The sequence below is a fragment of the Neoarius graeffei genome, chromosome 18 (assembly GCF_027579695.1).
Source record: "Neoarius graeffei isolate fNeoGra1 chromosome 18, fNeoGra1.pri, whole genome shotgun sequence".
Taxonomy (NCBI): domain Eukaryota; kingdom Metazoa; phylum Chordata; class Actinopteri; order Siluriformes; family Ariidae; genus Neoarius; species Neoarius graeffei.
Window position 1 is genome coordinate 37,158,324 of NC_083586.1, and position 21,726 is coordinate 37,180,049.

Sequence of the window (21,726 nt, forward strand, 5' to 3'; positions counted from 1 at the left end):
GCCATGTGAATAATGATTTGAAGGTGAGACACTGGTGACATTCAAATGGTAAAAGGTTAATATCACATACAGACTAATTAAAGACATTTCACAGCCTACAAACTGATTAAACAAGATCAACTGTGAGCTACTGCTTGCTTACGTATCCCCCCCGCTGTCGCTTATATCAGAATGCAAGCAATCGAAGGAATAGGACACTTATTATGAATGTTGACTTCAACAAATAATTAACCCTGAAACAAGTAAGTAAAGAGCAGTGTCTCTCCCCAGGGATTTCAAATAGCATCCTGGTAAACTGTCATTCTGAAATAGCACTTTGCTTCTTGAAATAGCGTCAAAACCCACCCTATATGTTTTGTAAATACATTCAGTCGGTAAACAGGAAGTTTTTGTGCGACAGACCTGAAAACGGTACACACGGTATAGAACCCCAAGCTGAAGCTCAGTACCAAATATCAAGCAGTTGTGATTTATACACTACCGTTCAAAAGTTTGGGGTCACCCAGACAATTTTGTGTTTTCCATGAAAAGTCACACTTTTATTTACCACCATAAGTTGTAAAATGAATAGAAAATATAGTCAAGACATTTTTCTGGCCATTTTGAGCATTTAAATCGACCCCACAAATGTGATGCTCCAGAAACTCAATCTGCTCAAAGGAAGGTCAGTTTTATAGCTTCTCTAAAGAGCTCAACTGTTTTCAGCTGTGCTAACATGATTGTACAAGGGTTTTCTAATCATCCATTAGCCTTCTGAGGCAATGAGCAAACACATTGTACCATTAGAACACTGGAGTGAGAGTTGCTGGAAATGGGTCTCTATACACCTATGGAGATATTGCACCAAAAACCAGACATTTGCAGCTAGAATAGTCATTTACCACATTAGCAATGTATAGAGTGGATTTCTGATTAGTTTAAAGTGATCTTCACTGAACAGAACCGTGCTTTTCTTTCAAAAATAAGGACATTTCAAAGTGACCCCAAACTTTTGAACGGTAGTGTAGTTACTGAGAAAAAGGTTACGAAAATATGTTGTAAATCCATGCTATATATTTCGTAAATACGTTCAGTCGGTAAACAGGAAGTCGATGTGGGACAAACCTGAAAACGGTACACACGGTATAGAACCCCAAGCTGAAGTTTGATACCAAGTGTCTAGGATTTGTTGTTGTTGAGAAAAAGGGTGTTTCAGACAGACAGAAATACGGAGATACAGACGGACAGAGGAAAAAACAAACAAACAAACAAACAAACAAAAACAAAAAAACAAGCAGTATACCCCCCTCCTTTAGAGCAGGGGTATAATGAAATATGCATCTTTCCTACCAGGGGAAACTCCAGTCGGTGTTTTATCTATGCTGGAATCATTTTTTGTGTAAAAGAGTTAACTTACCTCCAACTATTATGTGGGTTTCGGCTATTAATATTACTAAGACAGTAATAAGCTCACTCTACCCCCTGACGCAGAAAATTTTACCCAATTTCAAAGCTGACCGAAATCAAAAACTCTCAAAGGAGGCTTCAGTTCCATGACTTACCCACTGGAATGCAGAGAATATCAGCCTGGAGCTGCATGAGGAGTCTGTTCGAGGTCATGCCTCCATCTACCTGCAGCTGAGTCAGAGGAATCCCACTGTCCTGATTCATCGCATCCAGGATCTGAATCCCAGAAATGAATCAGGAGTCACTCTACTGATTCTTAGCACAGAGTTTTTTCATACAAGGTGTTCATACCTGAATGGTGCATGTGTTCATGAGTTATGACAAAAGATACGAGTCCCCCCCCCCACACACACACATAGACGATACCTCTCGTGTCTGAAAGCAGACTGCTTCGAGAGCAGCGAAGGCCAAGTGTCTCTTATTCGTGAACTGAGTTAAACCACAAATGATTCTGTTTAGAGAAAAACCAAAATGCACAAGTCAAGATGTATTTATTCGTAATAGAAAAATAATTAAGCTATAACGTGTTTCATGCCGACAAAGTGCAGGTTTAAACGTGAGGATATTTTGATATTATCATCACAGGATTCTGCATTCAAGCCTCTAAACCAGTTAAAACTTGCCCTCTGGCACTTGGTTCCCAGTAGGGGGCATAGAGACCCGAAAACGCAGGGACAAAGTAGCACCCATACGATGTTCCGACATCAGCGGCCAGTTTCTCTGTGGAAACAGATCATTCCATCATGGACAGCAGGATTAGAGTTGAAACTGTAACACTTACGCGCACACAGCTGTGTTTTTAATATGCTGTACTACCTAGCATGGGCATTTTCGAGCCATTTTTGTTTCATCCGCTGATGAACTCACCGAGCTCTTTGGAATTTTGGATAATCCCGAGGTTATCCTTCAACCAACGCACCAACGCCCCCGCTATGGCAACTGAGCCCTAAAGAAGAAACGTTATACCAAGTCAGCTACTGTGTAATGTAGGATACGATTTCATTCAGTTTTTTTTTTAAATAGCAAGGATGCATTAATTAATAAGAGATATGCATCAAGGATATTACCTCTAACGCATAAAAGGTTGGCTTGTCCCGACCCAGTTTATATGCCACTGTTGTTAAGAGGCCATGATCGGATATTACTGGCTGCAGGACAAAGCGAGACAGAGAGCTTAGACAAAAATAAAGATAAACCAATTAAATCATCCACACCATCCTCATCTACACGGAGCAGTGAAAGAGGAATACCTTTGTTCCTGTATTTTTGAGCAGGAAACAGCCCGTCCCGTAACTGAAAGAAGGGAGATATGAGTCAGGGGTGGAGGATATCACGCAGTTCAGTCATTTTTCATTAAAATATACATATTTAACAAAACTAGACTGCATTTCCGCAGAGAAAATGCAAAGTGCGCTTGCTGAGCTGTAGCAGAACAGCTATCATGCTAGCATGCTAACAGCTAGCATGCTAACAGCTAGCATACTAACAGCTAGCATAGTAACATGCTAACAGCTAGCATGCTAACAGCTAGCATGCTAACATGCTAACAGCTAGCATACTAACACTCCATTCATTTGAATGGGGCCAAAAATCAATGGAAGCCTATGGAAGGAAAAAAGGATGTGTGAAAACCAAGAAAAAGATGAGTGCAGGTCTCAGATGAGGGGATGGATATGTTAGTGGGGCTGTTCAGCTCTTATTATCAGAAGAATTGTGCAAAAAATGAAAAAAGCATGAAACTTTCAGAGTTTGTTCTTGAAGGCATAAGCTTTAATTTGAGACGTGGAGGCATTCTCAGTTTGACCTCTGGGGTCAGCTAGAGGTCATTGACCTCTATGATGGCACATTTCTATGCATGAAATTAGAAAAGGCTGTATTTCAACACCTAAATGTGATGTAAATGTAAAATAAATGTGTTTTTCCATGTTACTGGGCATGAAAAAAAATCATATATAATACTGATATTCCTCTTAGGGGTAACTTCAGGGGTCAGGTAGAGGTCATTGACCTTTGAAATTTGAAGTTTCTATGCATGACATTCTAGACGGGTGTATCTTAGGATCTAAATGTGATAGAAATGTGAAATTAATGTGTATTTCCTTGTTTCTGACCATGAGAAACCCATTTTTAATACTGATATTACTCTTACAGGTCATCTCTGGAGTCAGCTAGAGGTCACTGACCTCCAGCATAATGCATATCTATGCACGAAATTAGAAACGGGTGTATCTTAGGTTCTAAATGTGATAGAAATGTAGATGTAAAAAGGCAGCCTTAAAGTGCACAGCACTGTGCACATGCTCTGGTGACTGCAGCGACTAAATCAGTGTTCTGTAGTTACAACTTGTAGGCCAACATTGTAATCCCCAAAGGTTAAGGCCCTTAGAATAAATGTAGATACTATAGTGATTTTAAAATGTTCTTTATGGAACCTGTTCAACTGTTTACACTGCATTTAGAGTTTTGATTGTAGTTCAAGTTTTTGATTAGTTAAAGTTTATAATTTCTGACAAGTTGAAGTACATTTCTGTCATGTTCATATTCATATGGAATTGTTTCTTACAATCCAAAACACATGAGATTTTTATATAGATTTATCAAAATGTGGGATGTTTCCCAACCTTGCCTGTTCTCCATGATGTTGACCTCTCAGAATGATATCAGTATCAAAAATGGGTTTCTCATGTACAGAATCATAGAAATACAAATTTAGTTTACATTTCTATCACATTTAGAACCTGAGGTACACCTGTTTCTAATTTTATGCATAGAAATGCATTATGCTGGAGGTCAGGGACCTCTAGCTGACCCCAGAGATGACCTGTAAGAGTAATATCAGTATTAAAAATGGGTTTCTCATGGTCAGAAACAAGGAAATACACATTAACTTCACATTTCTATCACATTTAGATCCTAAGATACACCCGTCTAGAATTTCATGCATAGAAACTTCAAATTTCAAATGTCAATGACCTCTACCTGACCCCTGAAGTTACACCTAAGAGGAATATCAGTATTATATGTGATTTTTTCATGTCAAGGCACATGGAAAAACATTTATTTTACATTTACATCACATTTAGATGTTAAGATACAGCCTTTTCTAATTTCATGCATAGAAATGTGATATCATGGAGGTCAATGACCTCTAGCTGACCCCAGAGGTCAAACTGAGAATGCCTCCACGTCTCAAATTAAAGCTTATGCCTTCAAGAACAAACCCTGAAAGTTTCATGCTTTTTTCATTTTGTGCACAATTGTTATGCTTAACAGGCCCACTATGTGTGGGGACTTGCCCTGAGGCATCATATGAAGTCTCTTGAAGTTTGGTCACTCAGTTAAAAAATTTGACGGAGTGTGAAAGCTTTTTTCCCGAAACGCCATTCATTTTCAATGGGGCCAAAAAAGAATGGAAGTGAATGGATGAAAAAGTGGTGCATGAAAAGAAAGGAAAAAATGAGTGCGGGTCAGAACCGAATTCATATGTGTGTCTGGAGAGTTGGCCTGAGGTATCACATGAGGTTTGGTGTGTCTGCGATGAAGCGTGTCCGAGCAGGACGATTCGATTCGTGAGCCTTATTCATTCTCTATGGGGAAAAAAATGACAGAAAAACGGCAATAACGAGAGAACAGGTGTGTCGATCCAAATGCTGAAAACAAGCACGCCATTCCAGATCGGGCCCTACGTTTCAGCGTTGGAACGGTGTCTCTATCTCAAAAGCCCTAGGAGGAGTAGTGGATCCAGAAAACGGGTGAAAACGAATAATAATAAAAATAAAACTTAAGAACAATAGCGTGCTTTTGCGAGCACACTAATTACAAGAGCTCACTGTTGGTCTTAGGCTCTCAATGATGTGTTCAATCCCTCCATGTTATATTCCATGGCTCTTAGAAATTATTTTATTACATTTTATAATCAGGGTGGCACGGTGGGTGTAGTGGTTAGCGCTGTTGCCTCACAGCAAGAAGGTTCTGGGTTCGAGCCCAGTAGCCAACGAGGGCCTTTCCGTGTGGAGTTTGCATGTTCTCCCCGTGTCCGCGTGGGTTTCCTCCGGGTGCTCCGGTTTCCCCCACAGTCCAAAGATATGCAGGTTAGGTTAACTGGTGACTCTAAATTGACCGTAGGTGTGAATGTGAGTGTGAATGGTTGTTTGTCTCCATGTCGCAACCCTGCAATGATCTGCCGACTTGTCCAGGCTGTACCCCGCCTCTCGGCCATAGTCAGCTGGGATAGGCTCCAGCTCGGCCGCGACCCTGCACAGGATAAGCAGTTACGGATAATGGATGGATTTTATAAATCAATGCTTCTGATAATATATAAGCATATTACAATCATAACCAGAACGTTTTTTTTTTTTTTTTAAATTAACCCCCAGAGAAAGCTACCAACTAGGGAAGGTGAAAGGCAACATGTGCTTCCTCAGAGACAAAAAGGCAGCCGATGCATCTTTTACACAACAGTGTAACACAGGTGGAGGAAATACCATCTACCATCTTCCACCATCCATCCCACTCAGAGAGCACGGCCAAGTTTAGCATCTTGGATCTCTGGCATCGTCAATGTTCAAACTCATTCTCTTGAACGCTTTTTAGGATACACCAATCAGGAGCGCGCCACCTCCACCCCAAACCGCCAGAAATAAAGCTTAAATGGTACCTTTGTTAGCACTTCAGTAAACAAATATAATAAACGACTGACCTTGTAGTATGTGGAAAATAATTAATTAGAGATAGCATGTGAATTTAGATATGCATGGAAATGCTGCAAAAACAGAATGAGGTAGTGACAGCCTAAGGCCATTATTAAAAAATGTTCTGTTTCCGGTCCACCGGCCGGGTGAGTGCCGTTTGTGCGGTTGAAAATTTTTTTTTTTAACGCCGGTTTTTCGACATTTTTTCGGGTTCGTAAATCTAAAATCGAGCTTGACATTTACGCATTCCCAGAGCTTTCCACTAAGACTCATACTAGCCAGCCATGACAAATAAGTAGCCAGCCGGGGGAGTAAACACAAAATAAACTCCTGTGCACGCAGTTCCCAGGATTAAATGTATTTTCCACAGACCATTTATTTATTCACTTTACTCAAATACAAAGTAAAATGGCAGTAAATCTTTCTTTTCTTGCGTATTGCATCATGAGGCGTTCCTGGCTTGTAAATCTCTTATTTTCGGTGCATGACACATTCACGCAGCTGAGCATGCTATGAATTAACAATGACAACGGTCTGCAGTGGGGCTACACAATTACACACTCAGCAAACATTTCTCCATTTGTGTATGAAAATACACTCCAACCACTCAGCTTGGTTTCATTTACAACCAGCGGTGTCTTTTGATGCCAGCACGTAATTGAACGAGAGAAGACTGGTTTACCGGAGACAAAATGAGCGTTATTTCTGCTTCTGTTCCCTCCCCGACACACTACTGCCTCCGCCGAGCGCGCGCGCACACACCCCGCATGTCGGGGCCGTGGATGAGTTACTCTCCCTTGATCAACGAAGTCGGCGGGGAATTTGTGGTTATTATCGGTACAAACAGCGCGAATCACAACTTAAATGAGTGCGGTTCAGTTTGATATTATTGTCAGTCCGTTAGATAAACATTTAATTTTATTAAAATCGAAAATTAATATTTAGAGCCTGTGAGCTACAAAAATAATAGTCATTAAAGTAGCCGGCTGGACTTAATTGTGTAGTCGGCTGTATGGGCGGCAGCCGGCGCTTGTGGAAAGCCCTGCATTCCGCGCAGAATATAGAACTGAATCAGCTCTGCGCATGCGCCGTGTGGCACAAAAAAATGGCAGCCACCATGAAGGAAGGAGATCCGGAGTTTTCAAACATTTGCTGAAGTGTGAAATCGCAAAATGGTATTCTAGCGAACAACAAAATAGTAAAGATTCAGAAAAACAAATCATTCAGTGATCATTTTAATAGTGTAATTTCATCTGAACTAGGCCTAACGGTCCATTTAGAACTATAAAAAGTCCGTGTGTCGGGCATTTTAAGTACGTTTGTAAAAGTTTTGCAAATGTTGCAGTCAGCATTTAAAATGCTAACTTAGTTTTTGTACAAGTTTCAGTTGATTAAACTGTCATTTTATTAAATGTGTCTGCTTTTGTAATAAAAAAGTACTGAAAGAAAAAGCAAACAGCATTGCGATTTCTTATCCATCCATATTTTATTTTTATATATATATATATATATATATATATATATATATATATATATATATATATATATATATATATACACACACATACACACACACACAGTGGGGCAAAAAAGTATTTAGTCAGTCACCAATCGTGCAAGTTCTCCCACTTAAAAAGATGAGAGAGGCCTGTAATTTTCATCATAGGTATACCTCAACTATGAGAGACAAAATAAGAAAAAAAAAATCCAGAAAATCACATTGTCTGACTTTTAAAGAATTTATTTGCAAATTATGGTGGAAAATAAGTATTTGGTCAATAACAAAAGTTCATCTCAATACTTTGTTATATACCCTTTGTTGGCAATGACAGAGGTCAAACGTTTTCTGTAAGTCTTCACAAGGTTTTCACACACTGTTGCTGGTATTTTGGCCCATTCCTCCATGCAGATCTCCTCTAGAGCAGTGATGTTTTGGGGCTGTCGCTGGGCAACATGGACTTTCAACTTCCTCCAAAGATTTTCTATGGGGTTGAGATCTGGAGACTGGCTAGGCCACTCCAGGACCTTGAAATGCTTCTTACGAAGCCACTCCTTCGTTGCCCGGGCGGTGTGTTTGGGATCATTGTCATGCTGAAAGACCCAGCCATGTTTCATCTTCAATGCCCTTGCTGATGGAAGGAGGTTTTCACTCAAAATCTCACGATACATGGCCCCATTCATTCTTTCCTTTACACGGATCAGTCGTCCTGGTCCCTTTGCAGAAAAACAGTCCCAAAGCATGATGTTTCCATCCCCATGCTTCACAGTAGGTATGGTGTTCTTTGGATGCAACTCAGCATTCTTTCTCCTCCAAACATGACAAGTTGAGTTTTTACCAAAAAGTTCTATTTTGGCTTCATCTGACCATATGACATTCTCCCAATCCTCTTCTGGATCATCTGAATGCTCTCTAGCAAACTTCAGACAAGCCTGGACATGTACTGGCTTAAGCAGGGGGACACATCTGGCACTGCAGGATTTGAGTCCCTGGTGGCATAGTGTGTTACTGATGGTAGCCTTTGTTACTTTGGTCCCAGCTCTCTGCAGGTCATTCACTAGGTCCCCTGTGTGGTTCTGGGATTTTTGCTCACCATTCTTGTGATCATTTTGACCCCATGGGGTGAGATCTTGCATGGAGCCCCAGATCGAGGGAGATTATCAGTGGTCTTGTATGTCTTCCATTTTCTAATAATTGCTCCCACAGTTGATTTCTTCACACCAAGCTGCTTACCTATTGCAGATTCAGTCTTCCCAGCCTGGTGCAGGTCTACAATTTTGTTTCTGGTGTCCTTTGACAGCTCTTTGGTCTTGGCCATAGTGGAGTTTGGAGTGTGACTGTTTGAGGTTGTGGATAGGTGTCTTTTATACTGATAACGAGTTCAAACAGGTGCCATTAATACAGGTAACGAGTGGAGGACAGAGGAGCCTCTTAAAGAAGAAGTTACAAGTCTGTGAGAGCCAGAAATCTTGCTTGTTTGTAGGTGACCAAATACTTATTTTACCAAGGAATTTACCAATTAATTCATTAAAAATCCTACAATGTGATTTCCTGGATTCTTTCCCCCCATTCTGTCTCTCATAGTTGAAGTGTACCTATGATGAAAATTACAGGCCTCTCTCATCTTTTTAAGTGGGAGAACTTGCACAATTGGTGTCTGACTAAATACTTTTTTGCCCCACTGTATATATATATCAGCTGGATAGTACAGTGGTAATGCTCACTGACTACGACGCAGGAGATCGGGGTTCGAATCCCGGTCGGGGCAAAACATCATCCAGTAAGGGTCCTTAGGCAAAAACCCCTCATGATATATCAGCCTACCTCAGGAATGAGTGAAAACATAACTGATAGAGTCATACCGGCTCAGACGTCGCCCGGGTCAACAAGGTCTGCGTCAGTTGCTAGGGAACCAGGGCAAACTGATGAGAAATGGGCTACTGGAACAAGACATCGATGGACGAGGACAGAAAATACGGAGTTGCTGGAATGCTACTATACAAGCAATCCCAGAGAGAGGGGATACATGCAGAGAATGTGGGACCATTGGATACTTCGAAACCCACAATCAAGGCTAACAAAGAAACAGCTATTAGCCCAGTGTTCCAACATCCATAATCGAAATCTGCTATCACAACTAGAGATTAATGAAATACAACAACGATGCTACGGCAAGGGGGAGCCAGGAAGACAGGTCAGCGGGGAGATGTCATCATCCCCACAACCAGAGATTGGGTACCAAGCCCCAACAGCTAACAGCCTCAACACAAGAGCTGCTGACCTGAGAAGGAAGATCGTGACCCAACTGGAAACCTGGAGCCCCCGACGAATACCGAAGCTGAGTTGCCAAGTACCTTCAGAAGATCTACTAGTAGATGTGAATGCTGCTCTGAAGACAATCTCCACAAGAACCATCACTGAGACCAACAAGCTGATACACAGTACAGCAACAGTAATCATGGAGATGCTTGGACACAAGGTGGGCTCAGGACATAAACAGTATCCACCATGGAAGAGACGATTAGAGGCCAAGATAAAGGCAGCAAGGAGAGAAGTTAGCCAGCTAGCTGAACTACAGAAAGGGAACATGGTGAATAAAGGGGCGCCCAGGAAGTACAACTCACTCTCCATACCAGAGGCACTCGAAACTGCCAAACAGCGACTAACAGCTCTGGCCACCCGGTTGAGGAGATACACCAAGGAAGGAGAGGCCAGGAGAATAAACAAGCTGTTCTCCACTGAACCAGCCAAGGTGTACTCTCAATGGCAGGGGAACAACAACCGGTCAGACCCACCAAGAGCTGAGGTGGAAAAATACTGGAAAGACATATGGGAAAGAAAGGCATCACACAACACCGATGCCCAATGGTTAGTGGACCTAAGAGCTGACCACAGCAACCTCCCAGAACAAGAACCAGTAGCCATCTCAATGGCAGACGTCCAAGAAAGAGTGTCAAAGATGAAGAGCTGGACAGCACCAGGCCCCGATATGATCCATACGTACTGGCTGAAGAAGCTAACTGCACTCCATGAACGCCTAGCAGCACAGATGAACCAGCTGCTGAGGGATGGAACCCACCCAGAATGGCTAACCCAAGGCAGGACAGTCCTAATCATGAAGGACCCCCAGAAGGGACCCATCCCATCCAACTACCGGCCAATTACCTGTCTCTGCACAACATGGAAGGCCCTGTCAGGCATCATTGCGGCAAAAATGAGTAAGCATGTGGCTCAATACATGAGCGAGGCACAGAAAGGAATTGGCAGTAACACCAGAGGAGCCAAGCACCAGCTACTGGCCGATAGAACAGTCGCCCGAGACTGTAAGAAGAGACAGACCAACCTGTGCACTGCCTGGATTGACTACAAGAAAGCCTACGACTCAATGCCACACACATGGATACTGGAATGTCTGGAACTGTATAAGATCAACAGGAACCTAAGGACCTTCATACAGAACTCAATGGAAATGTGGAAGACAACCCTAGAGGCCAACTCAAAACCCATTGCCCAAGTCAACATCAAGTGCGGCATATACCAAGGAGATGCGCTATCACCACTGCTGTTCTGCATAGGCCTGAACCCCCTCAGTCAGATCATCACGAAGAGCGGCTACGGGTACCGATTCCGTAGTGGGGCAACAATCAGCCACCTGCTCTACATGGATGACATCAAGCTGTATGCCAGGAACGAGCGAGAAATAGACTCGCTGATCCACACCACCCGGATCTACAGCGATGACATAGGGATGTCATTCGGATTGGACAAGTGTGGCCGGATGGTCTCAAAGAGAGGCAAGATGATCCGGACTGAGGGGATTGACCTACCAGAGGGCAACATAGGTGATATCCAAGACAGCTACAAGTACCTTGGCATCCCACAGGCTAATGGAAACCATGAAGAGGCCACAAGGAAGTCAACCACAGCCAAATACCTCCAGAGAGTAAGGCAGGTCCTGAAAAGTCAGCTGAATGGTAAAAACAAGGTCCAAGCCATCAACATGTACGCACTACCAGTCATCAGATATCCCGCTGGTATCATAAACTGGCCAAAGGAGGAGATAGAAGCCACAGATATCAAGACTAGAAAGCTCCTCACCATGCATGGAGGGTTCCACCCCAAGTCCAGCACCCTGAGACTATACACTAAGCGGAAAGAGGGAGGCCGAGGGCTAGTGAGCGTCAAGACCACGGTCCAGGATGAAACATCGAAAATCCGAGAATACATCAGAAAGATGGCCCCAAAGGATGAACTGCTAAGTGAATGTCTCAGGCAGCAGAACCCTGATGAGAGTGCAGAGGAGGAGGAGGAACAGACAACCTGGAGAGACAAACCCCTACATGGCATGTACCACCGTCAGATAGAGGAAGTGGCTGATATCAAGAAATCCTACCAGTGGCTGGATAATGCAGGACTGACAGACAGCACAGAGGCACTAATCATGGCAGCACAAGAACAGGCCATAAGCACAAGAGCCATAGAGGCCAGGATCTACCAGAGTAGATCAGACCCAAGATGCAGACTGTGCAAAGAAGCCCCTGAAACAGTCCAGCACATAGTAGCAGGGTGTAAGATGCTAGCTGGATCAGCGTACATGGAGAGGCACAACCAAGTGGCTGGGATAGTATACAGGAACATCTGCAACCAGTATGGAATAGAAATACCCAAGTCCCAATGGGCCATACCACAGAAGGTGGCTGAGAACAACAGGGCCAAGATTCTGTGGGACTTCAGCTTCCAGACTGACAAACAGATCCTGGCTAACCAACCGGACATAGTGGTGGTGGACAAAGAGCAGAAGAGGGTGGTGGTGATAGATGTGGCGATCCCAGCTGACGCCAACATCAGGAAGAAGGAACATGAGAAACTTGAGAAGTATCAAGGGTTGAAAGAGCAGCTGGAACGGATGTGGAAGGTCAAGGGTTGCGTGGTCCCCGTGGTAGTGGGGGCACTTGGGGCAGTAACCCCCAAACTGGGAGAGTGGCTCCAGCAAATCCCAGGAACAACATCTGAAGCCTCAGTCCAGAAGAGCGCAGTCCTAGGAACATCGAAGATACTGCGCAGAACCCTCAAACTCCCAGGCCTCTGGTAGAGGACCCGAGCTTGAGGATGACATGGATACCACCCCCCCGCCGGGGGTGAGAAGGAGATTTTTTTTTATAAAAAAAATCCCTCCCTCCCAACTGAAAATTTTTTTGCTCACCCGGTGGACAGGAAACAGATTTTTTTTTTTTAAGGATGGCCTAATAATACTCTATGTGCATGATCCAGGAGGCTCTGCAGCCAATACATTTAGCTCCCTTATAGCTCACCCTTAGATGGAGTTCATTTTCAAAATTTACTTCAGACAAACTGCAGTCTCGAGTAAAACCATTAACACATTTTACTAAGCACTGTTAAACAAGTAACTCATGACAGAGCGATATGCAGCGCAAAGTGGAGTTACTGTTACTACTCCAACGCTGATTATATTCCTATCACAGCATGTCCATAAGCATTTTATTCATCTTATACCATCTCGAACACTTTTAAAGAACAGCTCATACTTTTAATCCGTTTATAGTCATGTTGTGGAGCAAGCATCCAAGTTATCACTTGCGCCGTAACAACAACTTGTCTCATGGACATTCTGCAAGATTAAATGCCACTGTAAATGGATTTTTTAAAAAAAGTAGCGTCTTCGGGAAAAATCTTTGAATCTGGGAAATGGCTGTTGTATAAGAGGAATAAAAAATAAAAACAGAGGATCTGCAGTTTGAAGAAAATCAATTCTGGGCTATGACCTCACCCCATCATTGATTATTCTCCTATAACAGCATGTGCTGAAGATACACTTGGTGTTTCTAAACATCCCATCAGTACTTATGTTGCATTTAAAAATCATACGATTCGATAATGTATGCATCTTGTCATATGGTTTATCACTGATGACAACGATGATGCTCTCAACAAACACCAACATGATAAAAGACAAAAAGGAGACATACGTATTTTTGGCCTGGCCGTCCCGAAAACACATCTGTCCCACAAGAGCAGCAGACTGGTCCCCTAGACACTAATGAGAGGACACAAGTACTTCAGGCTGATTTATTATTATTAAAATAAATAAACAATTTAATAAATAAATAAATAAATTACACGCACACAGTAAAATCTACAGTACAAACATTTATGTTCAATAAGAAATAAAAAGGGCAATTTACCCCTGATATTGGAACGCCTGTGAGGGGTCCAGATTTCTGTGGAGAGTAAACAAACAAACAAACAAACAAACAAACAAAACAACAATGCCAGTCAACTTTCCTGCCCATCTCAGAGTGACTCCACTGTCAATAAGTAGGCATGTAACGATTCACCCAATTCTACATTCGATTCAATTCATACTGGGTTCACGATTCGATTTTCCCCACGATATTTTTGAAGGGGGGGAAAAAAAAGCCATTTTCCTATTCTTTATCAACTTATATTCCTTTTGTTAAATAAAAAAATAATAACAAAATAAAATATTAAAAAAAAAAAACACACATCTCATCTCATTATCTGTAGCCGCTTTATCCTTCTACAGGGTCGCAGGCAAGCTGGAGCCTATCCCAGCTGACTACGGGTGAAAGGCGGGGTACACCCTGGACAAGTCGCCAGGTCATCACAGGGCTGACACATAGACACAGACAACCATTCACACTCACATTCACACCTTCGCTCAATTTAGAGTCACCAGTTAACCTAACCTGCATGTCTTTGGACTGTGGGGGAAACCGGAGCACCCGGAGGAAACCCACGCGGAGAACATGCAAACTCCACACAGAAAGGCCCTCACCGGCCACAGGGCTCGAACCCGGACCTTCTTGCTGTGAGGCAACAGCGCTAACCACTACACCACCGTGCCGCCACCCACACATCTTATTTTCTTAATAACCATCTACCCACATTTTTAAAAGGTTGGAGTAAAATATAATAGCCAATTAACTAAAATATCAAAATCAAAGTCCTTCCCACACCATGTGGCGCATAGGGTGGCACCGATCTCCGTTTCCGTAGCCCTCGGCCTCTCTCCTATTACATAGCTCGGGTTACAGTGGGGGGCTAGTCCTCTGGTAACCGCAAGAGTTTGACTCCCCACTCGCATCTGTATTGCAGCGTGCCTTGCCAGACGGCAGTAGGTACCAATTTTATGATGGTCTTTGGGATGACCCGACCGGGAGTCAAACTCGCGATTGAGAGGCGGACACGCTAACCACTAGGCAAACTCACAGGTAGGAATTAACTAAAATATGAACCAAAATATCCATTTTATTAAATATGATAAAGATTAATAACCAATAGGCCTTTTCTTAAACTTTTAGGAATATTTGTATGACCTGCATTTGCTTTAGTTTTCAGCAGGCTGTTAAAAAGAGATTTAATAAGAAATAGGAGCTATTTGTACAGTCAATCACACAACAGCTCTTTCCCCATTTCAGATCTGTTTTGCATTTTTGTGCCATGAGAGCTACGTTACTTCCGCATAGGCGTCACAGCTATTGAACCTTATTGCACCCTCTGCTGTCTACACAATTACAGCTAGGATAGGGAAAAAAAAAAAAAACCACAAGATTACACAGCCTGATCGTCACTATTCATTTTTTATTTCATCGATTCAAAACAAATATGTATCATGATTTGTCACACAATATAGTGTCTTGCAAAAGTATTCATCCCCCTTGGTGTTTGTCCTGTTTTGTCGCATTACAAGCTGGAATTAAAATGGATTTTTGGGAGGTTAGCATCATTTGATTTACAACCCTGATTCCAAAAAAGTTGGGACAAAGTACAAATTGTAAATAAAAACGTAATGCAATGATGTGGAAGTTTCAAAATTCCATATTTTATTCAGAATAGAACATAGATGACATATCAAATGTTTAAACTGAGAAAATGTATCATTTAAAGAGAAAAATTAGGTGATTTTAAATTTCATGACAACAACACATCTCAAAAAAGTTGGGACAAGGCCATGTTTACCACTGTGAGACATCCCCTTTTCTCTTTACAACAGTCTGTAAACGTCTGGGGACTGAGGAGACAAGTTGCTCAAGTTTAGGGATAGGAATGTTAACCCATTCTTGTCTAATGTAGGATTCTAGTTGCTCAACTGTCTTAGGTCTTTTTTGTCGTATCTTCCGTTTTATGATGTGCCAAATGTTTTCTATGGGTGAAAGATCTGGACTGCAGGCTGGCCAGTTCAGTACTCGGACCCTTCTTCTACGCAGCCATGATGCTGTAATTGATGCAGTATGTGGTTTGGCATTGTCATGTTGGAAAATGCAAGGTCTTCCCTGAAAGAGACGTCGTCTGGATGGGAGCATATGTTGCTCTAGAACCTGGATATACCTTTCAGCATTGATGGGGTCTTTCCAGATGTGTAAGCTGCCCATGCCACACACACTAATGCAACCCCATACCATCAGAGATGCAGGCTTCTGAACTGAGCGCTGATAACAACTTGGGTCGTCCTTCTCCTCTTTAGTCCGAATGACACGGCGTCCCTGATTTCCATAAAGAACTTCAAATTTTGATTCGTCTGACCACAGAACAGTTTTCCACTTTGCCACAGTCCATTTTAAATGAGTCTTGGCCCAGAGAAGACGTCTGCGCTTCTGGATCATGTTTAGATACGGCTTCTTCTTTGAACTATAGAGTTTTAGCTGGCAACGGCGGATGGCACGGCGAATTGTGTTCACAGATAATGTTCTCTGGAAATATTCCTGAGCCCATTTTGTGATTTCCAATACAGAAGCATGCCTGTATGTGATGCAGTGCCGTCTAAGGGCCCGAAGATCACGGGCACCCAGTATGGTTTTCCGGCCTTGACCCTTACGCACAGAGATTCTTCCAGATTCTCTGAATCTTTTGATATTATGCACTGTAGATGATGATATGTTCAAACTCTTTGCAGTTTTACACTGTCAAACTCCTTTCTGATATTGCTCCACTATTTGTTGGCGCAGAATTAGGGGGATTGGTGATCCTCTTCCCATCTTTACTTCTGAGAGCCGCTGCCACTCCAAGATGCTCTTTTTATACCCAGTCATGTTAATGACCTATTGCCAATTGACCTAATGAGTTGCAATTTGGTCCTCCAGCTGTTCCTTTTTTGTACCTTTAACTTTTCCAGCCTCTTATTGCCCCGTCCCAACTTTTTTGAGATGTGTTGCTGTCATGAAATTTCAAATGAGCCAATATTTGGCATGAAATTTCAAAATGTCTCACTTTCGACATTTGATATGTTGTCTATGTTCTATTGTGAATACAATATCAGTTTTTGAGATTTGTAAATTATTGCATTCCGTTTTTATTTACAATTTGTACTTTGTCCCAACTTTTTTGGAATCGGGGTTGTACACAACATGCCTACAACCTTAAAGGTGAAAATTATTGTGTTATTGTGACACAAACAATAATCAAGATGAAAAAAAAAAAAAAACAGAAATCTGGAGTGTGCATAGGTATTCACCCCACCAAGTCAATACTTTGTAGAGCCACTTTTTGGTGCAATTACAGCTGCAAGTCTCTTGGGGTATGTCTCTATTAGCTTAGCATGTCTAGTCACTTGCCCATTCCTCAAGGCAAAACTGCTCCAACTCCTTCAAGTTAGATGGGTTGTGTTGGTGGACAGTAATCTTCAAGTTATGCCACAGATTCTCAATTGGATTGAGGTCTGGGCTTTGACTAGGCCATTCCAAGACATTTAAATGTTTCCCTTTAAACCACTCCAGTGTAGCTTTAACAGTATGTTTATGGTCACTGTCCTGCTGGAACGTGACCCTTCGTCCCAGTCTCAAACCTCTGGCTGACTCAAACAGGTTTTCCTCCAGAATTGCCCTGTATTTAGTGCCATCCATCTCCGCTGTGAATCTCTGCAGCTCCTTTGGTGTTATATTTGGTGTCTTTGTTGCATCTCTGATTAATGCCCTCCTTGCCCGGTCTGTGAGTTTTGGTGGGCGGCCTTCTCGTCAGGTTTGTAGTGGTGCCGTATTCTCTCCATTTTGCTATAATGGATTTAATGGTGCTCTGTGGGATATTCAAAGTTTGGGATATTTTTTATAACCCAACCCTGATCTATACTTCTCCACAACTTTGTCTCTGACCTGTTTGGAGGCTCCTTGGTTTTCATGTTGCTTTCTCAGTAGTGTAGCAGAGTCAGGGTCCTTCCAGAACAGGTTGATTTATAACAGACATCATGTGACAGATCATGTGACACTTTGATTGCACACAGGTGGATCTTAATCAACTAATTAGGCAACTTATGAAGTGAATTGGTTGGACCAGCTCTTATTTAGGGGTTTCATACGAAAGGGAGTGAATACTTATGCACACTCCAGATTTCTGTTTTTTCACCTGAATTATTGTTTGTGTCACAATAAAACAATTTTCGCCTTTCAAGTGGTAGGCATGTTGTGTAAATCAAATGGTGCGAACGCTCCAAAAGTCCATTTTAATTCCAGCTTGTAATGAGACAAAACGCCGAGGGGGATGAATACTTTTGCAAGACACTGTATATCGTTACATGCTTATGGTTTCAATTCATCCCAGTTTTCTTCAGTAAATGTACAGGAAACAAATGAACTTAAAAAAAAAAAAAAAAGCCACCACCAGCAGTAAACAAACTAATATCTGAAGAACTACTCAGGGATTAAAATCATGCCATATCAACCAGCCCGCTATTCAGTTTTCTAAGCAAAATTATATTCAAGACGTGAGCATGCAGTCACATGAAGGAAAGATCCACAGCACGGCCACTGGATCAGAAAGTGCCCTTGAAGTAGCAACAAAATCCTCAAATGCTGTTTTGCTGGCTATCAGCAGGTGAAGGCAGCTCATGGCATCCAGCCAGTGCGCTGTATAACCAAGAGAGTTATCCAGTACATTTCCAACAAACAGTCCAAAAAAAATAAAAAGGGAAGGGAAGGGAATAAAAATCAGAGTCTAGCAGTGAAGAGTTGTACTGGTATATTAACAGTTCTGGTCAATATTCTCGGGTATATTGTAAAATACATTGAAAAATTCTTTTGGTCAGAATCTTTGAACAGGATGTCCAAAGTTATTCAACAAGACGACAGCCTTCGTCCATTTTTACAGCACAGTGTGACTGACTTCTCAAAATCAGGTGGTGTTCATTAGTTTTCTAGAACAGCAATTCAAGCTATTCTTTTACCAAAACCAGAGTATTTTCCTCCAAGGTTCAGTAAAATAAATTTGGCCAAATATCCGTCATGCCTTTTTAACCAAGAAGCAGTTCTTGGTTTAGACGTGCAGCATGTTGGTCAGGTTTGAGCCACCATTCCTGGTTTAAGGTCTCTGTATGATGCACATGATTTTTAACAGCACTAGGATTTGAAGACTTCTTTGGTCAATTTTCTTCCCTCTATATTCTGTACTGGGAAGCTCTAGACAGTTCCACGAGTGGCCAAAAAAAAGTTCACGACACTGCGGAAAAAATGCAAATGAAAAGGTTTTGAAACCTTCTTTCTCAATTTTTAGTGCGATTGCGAAGCGAGCACGCGATTATTTCCCAACAGACCACTTTCCTGCTGCCCTTCTCCAGCAGTTTGAGATACTGACCCCAAGCCAACTTCAACTCGTCCATCCTGTGCCTGAATAGTGTGCTGGTCTGCAGCTTTTGGAAAAAATGAATTTTTTTTGGTGCGACATACATAAGAATATGTGGAGCTTCTGAATCAAAGTTGTCCCTTCATCAGAGAGCCACCAAACTTAAATGACACCTCAGGACAATGACAGCTTGCAGCACGGTGGTGTAGCGGTTAGCACTGTCGCCTCACAGTAAGAAGGTTCTGGGTTCAAGCCCAGCGGCCGACAAGGGCCTTTCTGTGTGGAGTTTGCATGTTCTCCCTGTGTCTGCGTGGGTTTCCTCCGGGTGCTCCGGTTTCCTCCACAGTCCAAAGACATGCAGGTTAACGGGGAACTGAAGGTAAATTTTTTATTATCAAAACTCTCATTTTATTAAATATAGGAATGCATTTTTGATCGCTATTTTGTCACTGCTATCGCAAGTTATGAGTGTTTGAAATATGCTATGTAATATATCAGTCCACATGTCAAAGCCATGGCCGTAAACGAGATTCGTTGAGACCTGTGCGAGACATCGTAGGACGGAAGTAAAACGTACAGCGGAAAATCAACGTGACCAACATCTGCCAACGTTCCCTGTGTTTGAAATCGCTCACTCGTTCACTACTCCCTACATAAGGAATTACTATATAGAGGACTATATAGTGAGCTCGTTGGTAAAATGAAAAAACGCTTTCGGACACTAGTTTTTTGCGCTGGTATTTATGTCATTACTGTCACACAATTAAAACGTGCCAGATCAGTCAGCTGGTGGGTTTTCAAAATAATAAAATACATGCATGTATTTTTGTGATGAATCCAGATTATACTGAGCGCATTTCCCACAGTAATCAATACGAGTTCTGTCCCTTAGTCATGATTCATCCACAAGCCAACAAACTCTGATCAATTCACCCAGCACACACATCCATCCATCCATCCATCCATCAGGACCCATAGTTGCCTTTTTTTTTGTGTGTCGTGGTGATGCAATCACATTTACATTTTCTTGCAGATATGCACCTCTAGTTTATGATGTTATGCAATGAGGGGGAAAAACCTACAAACAGGGAAAGTGAGTGATCTTGGTAAGCATTAAAGCCATCATTCATAATACATCTCATTATCTCTAGCCGCTTTATCCTGTTCTACAGGGTCGCAGGCAAGCTGGAGCCTATCCCAGCTGACTACGGGCGAAAGGCGGGGTACACCCTGGACAAGTCGCCAGGTCATCACAGGGCCGACACATAGACACAGACAACCATTCACACTCACATTCACACCTACGGTCAATTTAGAGTCACCAGTTAACCTAACCTGCATGTCTTTGGACTGTGGGGGAAACCGGAGCACCCGGAGGAAACCCACGCGGACACGGGGAGAACATGCAAACTCCACACAGAAAGGCCCTCACCGGCCACGGGGCTCGAACCCGGACCTTCTTGCTGTGAGGTGACAGCGCTAACCACTACACCACCGTGCCGCCCATTCATAATACATGCCGGAAATAATAGTTTTGCTCATCAGTGATCTGAAAAGGCTGACATTAATTGTAACATTCTGGTTTTTATACTATTATTTCCACACATTTTCTCACTTTTTTTTCTCAAACTGGGCTGCTTTGCATCATTAACCGCTATCTCCACCTGCAGCAGAATGCACACTAAAATGAGATAGTTGCTTCCGTAGATCTCGATCTTTGGCAAGATCATTCAGGGAATTTATATCAAGACCTATCCATGCTGTGATGTTATCTCTCCATCTCTTAGGTTGCCGACCCCTGTTTCTCTTTCCATTAATCATGCCTTCCAAACAGATCTTGCTGACGCCACAATCCATTCATTTTATGTGGCCAAACAGTTTGAGTACTTTACTTTTGATGACAGAGGTGATTGGTGACAATTGGGTTATTTGTCCAAGATCTTCAATTTTGACATGGTCTGAGAGTTTGGTGTTGGTCATAAGTCACGTTACGTGATTTTGAAAGACTTCCAGTTTCTGTAGTGCAGCAGAAGTCCAGTTGACACATTCTAGTCCATATAAAACTACAGGAAGAACATAAGTGTTGTAGATGCTTGATTTTATGTGATACGGGATCCGTTTTGAAGTTAGTGCAATTTTGTTCTTATCAAAAGGAGCAAGTCCGATTCTATGGTTCACAGCTATCATTCCGTCGTTTTTTGAAGACAGTTTGTGTCCGAGGTAGATGAATTCAGAAACTTGCTTTACTGGTTTGCCGTATATTGTAAGGTTGAGGTCCGGATTAGATTTGTCTTTTGTCATGCAGTCTGTTTTCGATATGCTGATAGAAAGTCTGGCCTCTGCGGCATTTTAGCAAGAGAATTAACAAAAGATTGCAAGTCCTGACATGGTTCATTTATTCCAGAAATATCATCAGCGTAGCTGAGATTGGAGACGAGGTGACCGCCGATTGAGAATCCAGTATTATACAAATAAATATACACACCAAAGTAGCTTTCAGAA

General features: G+C 42.3%; 1 protein-coding gene across 3 annotated transcripts in view; it reads right to left on the minus strand.

Moving 5' to 3' along the window:
- gk (glycerol kinase) overlaps window positions 1-21,726 on the minus strand; it is a 75,591-nt gene that overhangs the window by 12,716 nt on the left and 41,149 nt on the right. For all 3 annotated transcript variants that reach the window (XM_060899512.1, XM_060899514.1, XM_060899513.1), the window contains 8 exons: window positions 13,839-13,874; window positions 13,623-13,690; window positions 2,697-2,739; window positions 2,514-2,594; window positions 2,314-2,392; window positions 2,070-2,166; window positions 1,813-1,897; window positions 1,542-1,662 (listed from right to left, as the gene is read on the minus strand). In XM_060899512.1, coding sequence (XP_060755495.1) covers window positions 1,542-1,662; window positions 1,813-1,897; window positions 2,070-2,166; window positions 2,314-2,392; window positions 2,514-2,594; window positions 2,697-2,739; window positions 13,623-13,690; window positions 13,839-13,874 — 610 coding nt within the window. The remainder of the gene's footprint in view (window positions 1-1,541; window positions 1,663-1,812; window positions 1,898-2,069; window positions 2,167-2,313; window positions 2,393-2,513; window positions 2,595-2,696; window positions 2,740-13,622; window positions 13,691-13,838; window positions 13,875-21,726) is intronic.